This window comes from Ranitomeya imitator, chromosome 8, assembly GCF_032444005.1.
Source record: "Ranitomeya imitator isolate aRanImi1 chromosome 8, aRanImi1.pri, whole genome shotgun sequence".
NCBI lineage: Eukaryota > Metazoa > Chordata > Amphibia > Anura > Dendrobatidae > Ranitomeya > Ranitomeya imitator.
This window is the reverse complement of record NC_091289.1, coordinates 85,988,483-86,005,126: the sequence shown is the minus strand read 5'-3', so window position 1 is coordinate 86,005,126 and position 16,644 is coordinate 85,988,483. Positions and strand designations below refer to the sequence as shown.

The 16,644-nt window shown below is 46.3% G+C and overlaps 1 protein-coding gene across 2 annotated transcripts in view; it reads left to right on the top strand.

Annotated features, from left to right (window-relative positions):
• The window catches only part of FIRRM (FIGNL1 interacting regulator of recombination and mitosis), a 693,335-nt gene that overhangs the window by 42,721 nt on the left and 633,970 nt on the right, over nucleotides 1-16,644 (top strand). For both annotated transcript variants that reach the window (XM_069737142.1, XM_069737143.1), the window contains exon 5: nucleotides 5,098-5,238. In XM_069737142.1, the coding sequence (XP_069593243.1) occupies nucleotides 5,098-5,238 (141 nt within the window). The remainder of the gene's footprint in view (nucleotides 1-5,097; nucleotides 5,239-16,644) is intronic.

Genomic DNA, 16,644 nt, shown 5'->3' with positions numbered 1-16,644 from the left:
TCCGTTATTAACCCGGCTTAATGTCACCTTACAGTAGCAAGGTGACATTAACCCCTTATTACCCCATATCCCACCGTTACACGGGAGTGGGAAGAAAGAGGCTAAGTGCCGGAATTTGCACATCTTACAGACGCGCCATTTCTGGGGCGGCTGCGGACTGGTATTTGTAGCCGGGGGAGGCAATATCCATGGCCCCTCTCTAGGCTATGAATATCAGCCCGCAGCTGTCTGCGTAGCCTTTCTGGCTATAAAATATAGGGGGACCCCATGTCATTTTTTTTTTGGGGGGGGTCCCCTATTTTAATAGCCAGTAAAGGCTACGCAGACAGCTGTGGGCTGATATTCAGAGCAGGCTACAGATATTGGCCCCTGGCCATCTGTTTTCCCCCTCTGGCGCAGAAAATTGCGCGGGAGCCCACGCCGTTTTTTTCTGTTTTTTTTTTTTTTAAATTAAACGCTAATTAAGGCCTCTTTCACACTTGCGTCGGTACGGGTCCGTCGCTATGTGTCGGGCCGACGTACCGATGCACGTTGTGAAATTTGTACACGAGGTGGGCAGCGGATGCAATTTTTCAACACATCCGCTGCCCATTCTGAAGTCTGGGGAGGAGGGAGCGGAGTTTCGGCTGCGCATGCGCGGTATAAAATGGCAGGCTGATATTCATAGCCTAGTGAGGGGCCATGGATATTGCCCCCCCCCCTCGGCTACAAATACCAGTCCGCAGCCGCCCCAGAAATGGCGCATCTGTAAGATGTGCAAATTCCGGCACTTAGCCCTTCTCTTCCCACTCCCCTGTAGCGGTGGGATATGGGGTAATAAGGGGTTAATGTCACCTTGCTATTGTAAGGTGACATTAAGCCGGGTTAATAACGGAGAGGCGTCAATAAGACGCCTATCCGTTATTAATCCAATAGTAATAAAGGGTTAATAAAACACACACATTAGGAAAAAAGTATTTTAATATTCTTCATTTGACTATACTTGCCATACTTCAGCGCCTGCAAAAAACGTAAAATAATAAACCGTATACTACCTGTCCACCGTAGTCCAATTAATAACGAGTGTCCCACGATGATCTCCTCTATAGAGCAGTGACATCGGGTGATGTCACTGCTCTATAGGACCTTTAGTGACACACTGACAGGAGACAATGGCTCCTGAAGTGCATCACTGAGAGGTTACTATAGTTCAGAGTGTCACTTTCTGGCAAAGCTGCCTGGGATTTTTCCAAAACAGCAGTGCCAAAAGTGAGACTATGGACTATTTTCTCAGAGAGGCGTAGGAATACATTGTGGGGAATACATTGGGGAAGCATACCTTCCATCATTGTAGTCCTGGAGCCCCTGGAGAGCAGTCACATCAGCTGATGCTGCTGTTCTCCACGGGAGATCGTCGAGGGACACTGGTTTACATTGGATTTCTACAGACAGGGAGTATATAGGTTGTTGGTTATTTTAATATTTTTTACAGATGACACTTGCTTCGGGGATCAAAGTGACAAGTGATTGTGAGTATGTACTCTATGTTTAATGTACTGTATGTCTATATGTATATATTGTATGTATGTGTTGTATGTTGCATGTTGTATGGTGCATGTCGTCGTATGTTGCCGCATGACGCATATCATTGCATGATGTTGCATGTCACATGTTGTGGCATGCTGTCGCATGTTGCCGCATGTCGTCCCATGCCGCATACTGTCGCATGTCACATGTTGCTGCATGGCGCATGTTGCTGCATGTCGTCGCATGGTGCATGTTGTCGAATGTTGCATGTTGTATGCTGCCACATGTTCTTGCATGTCACATGTTGTTGCATGTCGTCACATGGTGCATGTTGTCGCATGGTGCATGTTGTCGCATGTCGTCGCATGTTGCGTGTCACATGCTGTCGCAAGTCACATGTTGGAGCATGTAGTTGCTTGTCGCATGTCGTTGCTTGTCGCTGCATGTAGTCGCACGGTGCAAGTCGTCGCAACATGCGTGTCGCATGTTGTCGCATATTGTTGCATGTCGCCGCATGTTGCCTGTTGTCACATGTCGTTGCATGCCGCATGTTGTTGCATGTCACATGTTGTCGCATGCTGTGGCATGTTGCATGCTGTCGCCTGCTGCATGTTGTTGCATGTCACAGGTTGCATGTCGCCGCATGACGCATGTAGTCGCATGTCGCCGCATGCTGTCGCATGTTGCTGCATGCCACATGTTGACGCATGCCACATATTGTTGCATGTAACATGTTGTTGCATGTCGCATTTTGTCACATGTTGTAGCATGTTGCATGTTGTCGCACGTCGTCGCATGTCGTATGTCGCATGTAGTATGTCGCATGTAGTATGTCGCATGTAGTGTAGTATGTCACATGTAGTAGGTTGCAAGATGTATATCGCTGGGTGGATGTCACAGTGTGTATGTCGCAGGGTGTATATTGCATGTTGTAGGGTGTATGTCGCAGGGTGTATGTCGCGGGGTGTATGTTGCAGGTAATCTGCTGTTTGATAGATGAGATAGATAAATAGATAGAAAGAAGGAATAAGAAAGTTAGAAGGAATACCATAGATAGATAGATAAGCGATTTTGTTACAAAACTTACGCTAGCAGTCCTGGATGGGAAAAGTTTACCGGCATCCAGGGCATCACAATTTGCATATCCAGACTTCCGGGGCACACAGGTTACAGTGAGGAGCCGCGCATGCGCAATTATGTGCTGTATGCTATGCCCACAGTGGGGCAAAGCATAATGCGCAGGCGCGAGATGAGACTTCAATGCGCAGGCGCGAAATACAACGCCGGGGAGAAATTTCTTAGGGAAAAGCAAGAGGTGGGGGAGACACAGCGATTTCACAACGCCCATTTGACCGGACCAGCGTGATTGACAGCCGAAAACGGCGGGTTTACTAAGGTATTTTGGCAGCAAAGGTGGGGAATCGGGATAATAAATGCACTATTGTAAAGCACAGCTCAGGCCCTAAAAACGGGGTGACAGGTTCCCTTTAAGGACCTGAAATGAGGGGGGGGTAGGACAAAAGAAAAGGCGAGGACCATGACTCATCAAGGAACAAGAAGAGTCACAGACTCCAGGCCATTAGAAGCTGCTTTTTGTCTGATTACGGTTCTTTTATAACTGAGAAGTGACATAGTGGTATGCAGGGCCGTATTTAGAGTTTATGCTGCCCTAGGCAATTTTAGTGCTGCCTCCCCCTTTGGTGAGTATGACACTATCGGCAGTGACTTTGGCAAGAATCGCTGATGTGAAAGTAGCCTTTTGCAGCAAATCGGGCAGTTTTTCTGCATCTGCCGCATAACGGAATGGATCACTTACAGCAACACTGCGTTTGGCCTCATTCATTCCCTATGGGATTTGCGGAACTTGCCGTGATCTGGCAAATGCGGAACTATACCTCCCAACTTTTGAAGAAGGAAAAGAGGTATAAAGTTTGCGGCGCGGCAAATTTTAGGCCACACCTCTGACCACACACACCCATTTCACAACTAGTCACACCCATATCCACATCCCAACCACACCCATTTAGCACTGCTGATCACACGGTTTCATAAACATTATAAACAAAAAAATATGGCCACACAGTGCTCCATACTGTATAATGGCCACACATGATGCTCAATGCTGTGTAATAGCCACACATGATGCTCAATGCTGTATAATGGCCACACATGATGCTCAATGCTGTATAATGGCCACACATGATGCTCAATGCTGTATAATGGCCACACATGATGCTCAATGCTGTATAATGGCTACTCGGTGCTCCACATACTGTATAATGGCCCTGCATGATGATCAATACTGTATAATGGCCACACATGATGCTCAATACTGTATAATGGCCACACATGATGCTCCATACTGTATAATGGCCGCACACAGTTCTCCATACTGTATAATGACCCCACGTGATACTCTATACTGTATAATGGCCACACATGATGCTCAATGCTGTATAATGGCTACTCGGTGCTCCACATACTGTATAATGGCCCTGCATGATGATCAATACTGTATAATGGCCACACATGATGCTCAATACTGTATAATGGCCACACATGATGCTCCATACTGTATAATGGCCGCACACAGTTCTCCATACTGTATTATGACCCCACATGATGCTGAATACTATATAATGCCCCCCTCCCCTCCTGCATGGCTCATCTTCTTCCCATCCCATCCTGTATGCATGGCTCATATCCCCACCCCCTTCTGTATGCATGGCTCATCTCCATCCCATCCCATATGCATAGCTCATATCCCCCCCCTCCTATATGCATGGCTCATCTCCCACCCATTCCATATGTATGGCTCATATCCCCCCTCCTGTATGCATGGCTCATATCCCCCCCTCTCATGTATGCATGGCTCATCTCCCACCCATCCCATAAGCATGGCTCATATTCCTCTCCCCCTCCTGTATGCATGGCTCATCTCTCAACCCCCCCGCTCCCGCTCCTGCTCCCATCTTGCATGGCTCGGCTCCCCATCCTCCTTCATCCCCCCCCCCCCCCCTTCCTCTGTCCCCCATCCCTCCGTCCCTCATACTCCCCTTTCCCACACCGCGCGCCCGCGCCAAACATCCCTCTAGCTCTGTCCCAACTCCCGGCGCAACACCTTCTTCCTGCGTGAGCGATCATCTGGTACTAGTGGCAAATACGGCCCTGGTGACATGTCTTATTTGAAGTTGGATATCTCATTACTAATGTCAGCATGGAATGTCTGTAAATTAGGTAACAAGAGCATGAGAGCAGCCTGATTCCCAGCTGCTGGGTGATCCTCTGCATTATAGCCGTAGTGCCACCCCCATGTGTTTGAGTGATAGTGTGTTTTTCTTGGCACAGAAAATAAATCAATCCTCTACATGCAATAATTGGCAAGCAAAGTTCATTTTCTAAATTGCAGTAGGAAGTATAATTTTAGGTTCTGGTTGCTACAGGCCACGTTATCTCATTTTTTTTATAACTGATATCATACTTCATGTCCAAAATGTATGTACTGGAGTGTAAGACTTTCCATGCATCCTATGTGACAATCTATAAATTCACCTTTGAAAATTATAACTTATTATAACTTACATTTGCTAGGAGATGTCTCACTGGATAGCAGCATTCACGGCTTGTGTGCGCCATGTCTGCTCTATAGAGGAAGCAGTGCATTTTGAGAATATCCAGTCTCTTCCTTCATCTGTGCTGCAGATCCTTACAGCTACGTTCACCCACTGCAAGGTGAGCTATTTGTACAGAATGCTTGATTTTTCGTTTAATATCATTTATTTAAAAAACAATTTTTTTATAGCACTGAATTTTAAATAAGTAGCGCCCCCTGATGGGCAAAAATGCAGTGGATGTCACCTGAATATTATACCTGACACACTGCGGTATCATGTCATGGCAGTCTGCTTATTATTAAATTATAAAAGCACCACTGTAGCAAAGTGTTGTTTTTTTTCTCTTCATCGCTGGAGTCGTGTTTTAGGCTACTTTCACACTAGTCCGTCGGTAAGGGCCGTCGCAAACCGTCGGCCCGACGGACAGTGTGTTAATGTAGCACAACATGGGCAGCAGATGCAGTTTTAAAACGCATCGGTTTCCCATTGTGAGTTCCGTAGAGGAGGGGGCAGAGTTTCGGCCGCGCATGTGCGGTCGAAAATGGCGGACTCGATGCACAAAAAACGTTAAATGAAACGTTTTCTTGTGCCGAGGGTCCACCAAAACACGATGCATGCGTCGCTAATGCAAGTCTATTATAGAAAACACGCATCCTGCGGGCACATTTGCAGGATGCGTTTTTTCTCCAAAACGATGCATTGCGACGTACAGCAAACAACGCTAGTGTGAAAGTAGCCTTAAGCGCAAGTTCCCTGCCCTGGTTCCCCCTGATGACCTTGGGGAGGAGGATCACGAACATGATGCCTCCAGGCAGGACTCATTGTCTGTGTGACCACTGACGGACTAACCATGAATGGAGACAAACCCTCCTTTTCTGCTTCTGCAGAGCCCAGCATTCACCCTCCTACTGTTCTGCTCCACTACTTACAGTAGGAGGATACTCATGGGAGACTTGGTCCACCTTTCTCTCTCTCTTTAGGGAGGCAAGGTCCCTGCCCCTAATAAGGATAAAGGGCCTAGCCGTAAGTGTGGTGTTTGTGCTACCAAACTTCTCTCAGCGTACAAGAAGCTTTGCCAGCCCTGCACTGATGTGTTGCGTGCCAAACAACCCTCCCTGTTGGACAGCATTAAATCCCTCATCCAACAAGAGGTTCAGTCCTCTGTCTGCCTTTTCCCAGGCTCCAGTACCACTACCCCCTTCTAGGAAAAGTCGGGAATTATTTTTTTTCCTCAATGTGGAGCTTAGTGTTTGCCGCATGTTTTTTTTTTTGCCTTCCTCTGGATCAACATGTTGGGGCAAGTTGGGTTAGGATATGGGTTGAACTAGATGGACTTAGTCTTCCTTCTACCTTGAAAACTGTTATGTTACTAGGTAAGGCTAGTTTCACATTTGCGTTTAAATCCGCAGCGTTTAAAACGCATCCGAAAGTGGTGGAAAAAACGAATTTAAACGCGTACAAACGCGGCGTTTTTTAGACGCATGCGTTGTCGCATGCGTCTAAAAAAAACGCTGTGTTTGTACGCGTTTACATGCGTTTTTTTCTGCGTTTGCGTTTTTTGTGCGCATGATGAGAAATTTCACAAGAGAAAAATCAAGATAACCAGACACCGCCAATGGGACTACAGAGGGCGTGTATTATGGGATCTCTCTATATAGACCCTAGGTCTACTGAAATTTTAACAGTTTGCTACTGTATCCTGTGTCATGATGGATCTTCGCATGGAGAGCTTTTATTTCAACCTGCATTTCAGCTTCAAGCTGTTTCTTGCCTGTGCTTTTGCTTGGGAGCAAGACAGAAATCGCGAAAGATGGAGAAGGAGACAACGTAGGCGTTTTTGGAGGCACCCCATTATCGAACTACGTGAGAGCCGTGGAGCCTATCACACGCTCTATGCCGAGCTTAATGCCAACCCGGAGAAATTCCAGGAATACACACGAATGTTGCAAGACTCGTTCCGGGATTTGCTTTCTCGTGTCTAAGGAGCCATACGGCGACAGGACACCCAGCTCCGTAGAGCGATTCCACCCGAGGAACGTCTGCTGGTTACATTAAGGTACGTTCAAAATCTAAACCAATGACAGTCCAAATCTAGTGTTTTCTGACATGTAATTTTTGTGTATTTTCCTTTCTTTTTTTATCCTAACCACACCATAAAAAGAATAGATTGTAATTTTTTTTTGTGTTTGTTTTTCTTCCAGATTTCTGGCCACCAGAGAGAGTTTATCATCCCTCCACTTCCAATACCGGCTTGGAATATCCACCCTGTCCGGAATAGTTGTGGACACCTGCCGGGCTTTGTGGAATGTACTCCGGGATGAGTTTATACCCCTACCCACCCACCTTGGACATGTGGCTTGAAATTGCGGAAAAATTCTGGAATGTGTGATTTCCCCAACTGTTTAGGAGCGGTGGATAGAAAGCACATTCGCATTATCAAACCAGCCAGAACAGGATCGGAGTACTTCAATTACAAAAAATATTTTTCTGTGGTGCTCATGGCAATAGCCGATGCGAACTGTCGCTTCATCGCCGTGGACATTGGAGCTTTTGGCCGTGGCAACGATTCCCAGACTTTCAAGAACTCTGATATGTGCCGCCGTGTGTATGGCAACAATTTCAATTTTCCACCGCCACAACCTCTCGCCAACACTCAAGGTCCACCGATGCCATTTGTTATGGTTGGAGATGAGGCCTTTCAGATGTGTGAAAACCTACTAAAGCCCTATTCCAGTCGGGACTTGAACCACACTAGAAGGATCTTTATCTACAGACTGACCAGGGCCCGAAGAACAGTAGAGTGTACCTTTGGCATTCTGGTCGCTAAATGGCGCATTCTTGCATCAGCCATAAATCTAAAAGTGGAAACAGTCGACGAGGTGGTCAAAGCCTGTGTGGTTCTGCACAATTATATAATGGTTAAGGAGCAACCCAACATTGAACTGGATGAACCAGTTGCACACCCACTGCCCGATTTCCAGCATCACCTGCAGCCGTTGGTCACATGCGGGACCAATTTGCTTCCTTTTTTGATTCAGATATTGGACGTGTGTCATGGCAGGACAATGTTGTATAAATGTCCTGTTGTAATTACATCTGTACCAGTAATTTTCTACAATGATAATATTTCTCATTAATAAACTTTAGTTTTGGTTGTGTTGACCGTCTCTCCTATCTTTTTCCTCCAAACCAAGGCTGTCCAAAAACTGGCAGTATTTGATCTGTATTTAATATCAGTTTTTGTATTCCAAAATCAGGAGTGGGTGATAAAGGCAGAGGTGCTAGTTATTATGTTAACCCCTTCCCGACCCATGACGCCACGTAGGCGTCATGAAAGTCGGTGCCAATCCGACCCGTGGCGTCATGGAAAGATCGCGTCCCTGCAGATCGGGTGAAAGGGTTAACTCCCATTTCACCCGATCTGCAGGGACAGGGGGAGTGGTAGTTTAGCCCAGGGGGGGTGGCTTCACCCCCCGTGGCTACGATCGCTCTGATTGGCTGTTTAAATCCGCGGAAAATCCGCAGGTAAAACGCAGTGCCTTTTACCCGCGGATTTTTCAAAAATGATGCTGAAAAATCTCACACGAATCCGCAACGTGGGCACATAGCCTTAGGGTTAGGGTTGGAATTAGGGTTGTGGTTAGGGTTGTGATTAGGGTTATGGCTACAGTTGGGATTAGGGTTAGGGGTGTGTTGGGGTTAGTGTTGGAGGTAGAATTGAGGGGTTACCACTGTTTAGGCACATCAGGGGTCTCCAAACGCAACATGGCGCCACCATTGATTCCAGCCAAACTTGCATTCAAAAAGTCTAATGGTGCTCCCTCACTTCCGAGCCCCGACGTGTGCCCAAACAGTGGTTTACCCCCACATATGGGGTATCAGTGTACTCAGGACAAACTGGGCAACAATTACTGGGGTCCAATTTCTCCTGTTACCCTTGTGAAAATAAAAACATGCTTGCTAAAACATCATTTTTGAGGAAAGAAAAATGATTTTTTATTTTCACGGCTCTGCGTTGTAAACGTCTGTGAAGCACTTGGGGGATCAAAGTGCTCACCACATATCTAGATAAGTTCCTTTCGGGGTCTAGTTTCTAAAATGGGGGTCACTTGTGGGGGGTTTCTACTGTTTAGGCACACCAGGGGCTCTGCAAACGCAACGTGACGCCCGCAGACCATTCCATCAAAGTCTGCATTACAAAAGTCACTACTTCCCTTCTGAGCCCCGACTTGTGCCCAAACAGTGGTTTACCCCCACACATGGGGTATCAGCGTACTCAGGAGAAACTGGACAACAAATATTGGGGTCAAATTTCTCCTGTTACCCTTGGGAAAATAAAAAATTCTGGGCTAAATAATTATTTTTGAGAAAAGAAAAGGTATTTATTATTTTCACGGCTCTGCATTATAAACTTCTATGAAGCACTTGGGGGTTCAAAGTGCTCACCACACATCTAGATAAGTTCCTTTCGGGGTCTAGTTTCCAAAATGGGGTCACTTGTGGGGGGTTTCTACTGTTTAGCCACATCAGGGGCTCTGCAAACGCAACGTGACGCCCGCAGAGCATTCTATCAAAGTCTGCATTGCAAAACGTCACTAGTTCAATTCCGAGCCCCGGCATGTGCCCAAACAGTAGTTTACCTCCACATATGGGCTATCAGCGTACTCAGGAGAAACTGGACAACAAATATTGGGGTCAAATTTCTCCTGTTACCCTTGGGAAAATAAAAAATTGCAGGCTAAAAGATCATTTTTGAGAAAATAATTTTTATTTTTTTATTTTCATGGCTCTGCGTTATAAACTTCTGTGAAGCACTTGGGGGTTGAAAGTCCTCACCACACATCTAGATCAGTTCCTTTGGGGGTCTAGTTTCCAAAATGGGGTCATTTCTGGGGGATCTCCAATGTTTAGGCACACAGGGGCTCTCCAAACGTGACATGGTGTCCGCTAATGATTGGAGCTAATTTTCCATTTAAAAAGCCAAATGGCGTGCCTTCCCTTCCGAGCCCTGCCGTGCGCCCAAACAGTGGTTTGGGTATCGGCATACTCAGGACAAACTGGACAACAACATTTGGGGTCCAATTTCTCCTATTACCCTTGGCAAAATAGGAAATTCCAGGCTAAAAAATCATTTTTGAGGAAAGAAAAATTATTTTTTATTTTCATGGCTCTGCGTTATAAACTTCTGTGAAGCACCTGGGGGTTTAAAGTGCTCAATATGCATCTAGATAAGTTCCTTGGGGGATCTAGTTTCCAAAATGGGGTCACTTGTGGGGGAGCTCCAATGTTTAGGCACACAGGGGCTCTCCAAACACGACATGGTGTCCGCTAACAATTGGAGCTAATTTTCCATTCAAAAAGTCAAATGGCGCTCCTTCCCTTCCGAGCCCTGCCGAGTGCCCAAACAGTGGTTTACCCCTACATATGAGGTATCGGCGTACTCAGGAGAAATTGCCCAACAAATTTTAGGATCCATTTTATCCTGTTACCCATGTGAAAATGAAAAAATTGAGGCTAAAAGAATTTTTTTGTGATAAAAAAGTACTTTTTCATTTTTACGGATCAATTTGTGAAGCACCTGGGCGTTAAAAGTGCTCACTATGTATCTAGATAAGTTCCTTGGGGTGTCTAGTTTACAAAATGGGGTCACTTGTTGGGGAGCTCCAATTTTTAGGCACACGGGGGCTCTCCAAACGTGACATGGTGTCCGCTAAAGAGTGCAGCCAATTTTTCATTCAAAAAGTCAAATGGCGATCCTTCCCTTCCAAGCCCTGCCGTGCGCCCAAACAGTGGTTTACCCCCACATATGAGGTATCAGCGTACTCAGGACAAATTGGACAACAACTTTCGTGGTTCAGTTTCTCCTTTTACCTTTGGGAAAATAAAAAAATTGTTGCTAAAAGATAATTTTTGTGACTAAAAAGTTAAATGTTCATTTTTTCCTTCCATGTTGCTTCTGCTGCTGTGAAGCACCTGAAGGGTTAATAAACTTCTTGAATGTGGTTTTGAGTACCTTGAGGGGTGCAGTTTTTAGAATGGTGTCACTTTTGGGTATTTTCAGCCATATAGACCCCTCAAACTGACTTCAAATGTGAGGTGGTCCCTAAAAAAAATGGTTTTGTAAATTTCGTTGTAAAAATGAGAAATCGCTTGTCAACTTTTAACCCTTATAACTTCCTAGCAAAAAAAAAATTTGCTTCCAAAATTGTGCTGATGTAAAGTATACATGTGGGAAATGTTATTTATTAACTATTTTGTGTCACATAACTCTCTGGTTTAACAGAATAAAAATTCAAAATGTGAAAATTGCGAAATTTTCAAAATTTTCGCCAAATTTCCGTTTTTATCACAAATAAACGCAGAATTTATTGACCTAAATTTACCACTAACATGAAGCTCAATATGTCACGAAAAAACAATCTCAGAACCGCTAGAATCCGTTGAAGCGTTCCTGAGTTATTACCTCATAAAGGGACACTGGTCAGAATTGCAAAAAACGGCAAGGTCTTTAAGGTCAAAATAGGCTGGGTCATGAAGGGGTTAATATCATAATTTACCTCTAATTGTTCCACTCCTTGTTTTGGCTTACAAATACTGATATTAAACACTGGCCACATACTGCTAGTAATGGCAGCCATGTTGCTTTATTGGTAAGCTTGTTGACATCATTGCGTCTTCTCCTGTATCCATTGGACACAAACTGAAGAGATAATCACTGTCACACTATCTATACTCATCAAGTCAGGTGTCAGAAATAATTAATTCATGATAAACATATACAGGCTCATGAATTCACTATTTCTGACACATGTGCAGGTGAGCATAGATATGTAGTGTGTGACCACCATTGTCCCCTCAATTTGTGTGTAATAGATTATGTATAAAGAAGAGAAAATGGTGGTTATACAAGGCAGTTCTCTACTCAACAGGTCAGGTGTCATAACTAATGAGTTTTTCCAGGTCACCACCTGACAGCGCACTGGAGGACGTCCTTCTTATCCTTGATGCGACAGGAAACCCGAGAGGTTAAAAGAACCCTCCCCCTACCACCCTTCAGTGTTTTTCCTGTCCCATCATGGATAGGAACGGACGAGAGGAAAATCTACCGTTCTGTGCGGGGGGATGTGGATCGGGGGGGCTCTGCCTCACCCTTCCCTCCATGAGGCACCCGCTGGCTGCCACCCGCCCGAGGGTCCCTCGGCCTACCAGTGTAGCACTGCTCCTGGTATGGGGATCGCTTCTCCCTGGCCGGGGCTCTCGATCCTTCCGTCGCGCCCACTGGTGCGAGCGATGCCAGCGACGGCATCTGCTGATGCCGGCGTCTCCATGCGGTCGCTGGGGGAAGCAGATCCTCGCCGCACCATCCTCTCTTTCCGGCCACGCGTCACTTCCGGTTTGCGGCTGAGGGGGGCGGACGGCGTCTCTGCAACAGGAAGTGCAGGGGGAGAGCAGTGGAGAGCGCGGGAGCGCTGAATTAAAGATGAAACAGAGGAACAGAAATAAAAAGTATGGTGCAGGGGGCAGTAGCGATCTCTAGAGCATCATGGAGGACGCAGCTAGAGCAGAGGGGCAGGAGTCAACAGCGCTAGTAAGACAGAAGCCCTGGATATTTAAAAGAAAAAAAAAAAAGGATGCTAGTGTTTGCTATATATTTTTTTTATAGGCAGCCTCCTTGTCCGAGAAATCAGTAAAGAAGCCTGGTATAAATAAGAAGTGTCCTATTTGTGCAGTCAAACTGAAGGATACCTGGCAGAAACCCCTATGTGAAGCATGCACCTGCAGAATCATAGGAGAGGAACAGGCTTCTCTTATGACAAATATGAGAGCCATGATAAGAGAGGAGGTTCAGGTTTCGGTTTCAAGTCTGGTACTCCCTCAAGCCTCACCTTCACCTTCAGAGAGACCGAGGAAAAGGCCGAGGGTCGATTACTCTTCTGAAGGCTCATCATCCTTTGGGTCGGAGGTAGAGGAGGAAGAAGAGAGTAGAGATCCTCCGGAGAAAGGGAGAAGATATTTGTTCTCTGCCGCAGACACAGGAGAACTGTTGGAGGCGGTTCGGCATACTATGCAGATCGAGGAGCCTCAGCCGTCTTGTTCTGTTCAGGATGACCTCTTGCGCTCACAGACCTCTAAGGTCTTCCCTGTAAACTCCCATATCAGATCCATGATTCTGGTGGAATGGGAGGAAGCAGAGAAAAGACTGACTATCCCTAAGGACTTCAGACTTCGTTTGCCGTTTGATCCAGACGAAGTCAAAGAGTGGGTCGATATACCTAAGATAGACATACCATTGGCTAAAGTGTCCAAAAGGACTGCAATTCCTTTTGAGGACTCTTCCAATCTAAAAGAACCCATGGATAGGAAGGCAGACGGCCTTTTAAAAAGGCCCTTCGAAAGTTGTTCGGCGATTATTGGAGCAAATATTGCAGCGACATCGGTGGCTCACTCCATGGACCTTTGGTTAGATGATCTTCAGGATCAACTAACAGCCAAAACTCCCAGGGAAACTATCCTGAAATCCATACCTTTGCTAAAATTAGCAACCACCTTTTTGGCAGACGCGTCCGCAGAGTCTGTTAGGTTCGCGGCTAGGGGTCAATCCCTATCTAATGCAGCCCGAAGAGCTATTTGGCTCAAAAGCTGGTCTGGTGACATGCATTCTAAGAACAAATTGTGTTTTATACTCTTTTCCGGGGGCAGGGTCTTCGGACCGGTCCTCGACGATATTTTTGGAAAAGGCCGCAGACGTAAAGAAAGGGTTCCCGGAAGAAAAACCTAAAAAGTTCCAGCCCTTTCGGAGACCCCGCTATAATCAAAAACCCGATTACAGGGGTAAGGGAAAACTGGGTAGATGGAGTTACCAGAAAGGAGGGGATAGCAGGCCCAAAACCAAAGACGCGAGCTACTCGGGGTCAGGGTCTAGCTACCGCAGGAAATGACGCCATCAGAGTAGGGGGTCGTCTGGCCGGATTCCTGGGAGGATGGAGGGAGACTACAACGAGTCCGTGGATCTTACAGATAGTGTCCCAGAGATACAAAATAGAATTTACATCTCTTCCTCCCGAAAGGTTCCTGGTGTCCAGCTCCCATCTAAAATCATCATCCCCCATGTGGTCAGATATACAGGACCTCTTAAAACGGCGGCTATTGTTCCGGTACCCCCTCAGGAAGAGTGCAGAGGTCACTACTCCAATCTCTTCTCAATAACAAAACCGTCGGGAGAATCAAGGACAATAATAAATTTGAGACATTTGGAAGTGCATTTGAACAGCAAGGTTGATTGCTGTTGAGGGGAACTAGAAAAATAAAAATCTATAAATCTTCAGCATAGCGAGTGTGAGCGAGCTGAGTGTGGCCTGAGCGTAAGTGTGGACGGTGGTAAGTGTGACTTGTGATTCAGTGAAGAGGTATTTGGAAAGCCTTTGACAAATACCTGTGTGAATTGGTGTGAGTTGCTGAAATGGGAGTAGCTATATTCATAAGGGGTTAACTTAGGGTGGGGGCTCATAGTTAAGGGTTTATAAGGGGCAGCTGTTTGGGGCTCAAGTCCTTTTTGGAAGTGCATTTGAACAGCAAGGTTGATTGCTGTTGAGGGGAACTAGAAAAAAAAAATCTATAAATCTTCAGCATAGCGAGTGTGAGCGAGCTGAGTGTGGCCTGAGCGTAAGTGTGGACGGCGATAAGTGTGACTTGTGATTCAGTGACTTTGGAGTCAGGGAGTTTCCAAGGGAGGAATTACTGATTTGCTGTCTGTTTTGTATTAATACTTTGTATTTATTTATTTTTTTTTTATTATTTAACTTTTCTGTCTGGTGCAATCCCCATTAGGAAATGTGCTCCACGATTGTTAATGCCATCCAGTGCACATCTTGCCACATGTATGCAGTCCTTGAGCAGCCGATCGAGGGTGCATACTGCTGTGCGAGATGTGAGCACGTTGTGCATTTGGAAACCCAGATTCTGACTCTAAATGTGCAGCTGGCAACACTGAGATCCATTGACAATATGGAGAGGAGTCTTCTGCTCACGGAGCAGACGCTCAATGTGACAGATGAGGGGGGGGGGGGGGGTGGTAGGATGGAGCTGCAGGACTGTGAAGTAGCAAGCTGGGTGACAGTTAGGAAGCGGGGTAGAGGGAAGAGTGCCAGGGAGGCTAGTCCTGATCTGGAACACCCCAATAAGTTTGCTAAGTTGGCAGATGAGGGGGGTGCCAGTACAGGGGTAGCACTACTGCAGCCAGGCATGTCCTCTGAAAACCGGGGGAGTGACAGCTCCAGTAAGGAGGGAAATAGGAGAGCAGGGCAGGCCAGACAGGTGCTGGTAGTGGGGGACTCAATTATTAGGGGAACAGATAGGGCAATCTGTCACAAAGACAGGGATCGTCGAACGGTGTGCTGCCTACTTGGCGCTCGAATCCGACACATCGCTGATCGGGTGGACAGATTACTGGGAGGGGCTGGTGAGGACCCAGTGGTCATGGTGCACATTGGCACAAATGACAAAGTTAGAGGTAGGTGGAAGGTCCTTAAAGATGATTTCAGGGAATTAGGCTGCAAGCTGAAAGCAAGGACCTCCAACGTGGTATTCTCCGAAATACTGCCTGTACCACGCCAGAGAGGCAACGGAAGATTAGGGAGGTTAATAAGTGGCTCAAGAATTGGTGTAGGAAGGAGGGGTTTGGGTTCCTGCAGAACTGGGCCGACTTCTCAGTTGGCTACAGGCTCTACGCTAGGGATGGACTGCACCTCAATGGGGAAGGTGCAGCTGTGCTGGGGGAGAAAATGGCTAGAAGGTTGGAGGATTGTTTAAACTAGGGATTGGGTGGGAGGGTATTCAATTTATAGGAGGGGAAGATAGTGCAGACAGAGACCTGGGCACAAATAAGGAAGTTGGGGGTGGCGGTGGCATGGGGGGTGGGGTTAGAACAGTTAATAATTTAAGAAAGAGTAGAGGTACAGAGAGGAACATCAAGTGCATGTATACTAATGCCAGATGCCTCGCCAACAAAATGGACGAATTAGAACTAATGTTGTTGGAGCATAATTATGACATGGTGGGGATATCTGAAACGTGGCTGGATGAGAGCCATAACTGGGCTGTTAACTTGCAGGGCTATAGTCTGTTCAGAAATGACTGTACAGATGAGCGAGGGGGAGGGGTGTGTCTATATGTAAAATCGTCCTTAAAACCCATCCGGCGTGATAATATAAGTGAATTTAATGAAAATGTAGAATCCCTGTGGGTGGAGATAAGGGGAGGGGGAAAAATAATAAATTACTGATAGGGGTTTGTTATAAATCTCCAAAAATAATGGAAGCAATGGAGAATATCCTCGTAAAGCAAATAGATGAAGCTGCGACTCAAGGAGAAGTCATTATTATGGGGGACTTCAACTACCCTGAAATAGATTGGGGAACAGAAACCTGCAGTTCCAGCAAAGGTAATCGGTTTTTGACAACTGAGAGAGACAATTACCTTTCACAGCTGGTTCAGGACCCAACAAGAAGGGGGGCACTGCTAGACC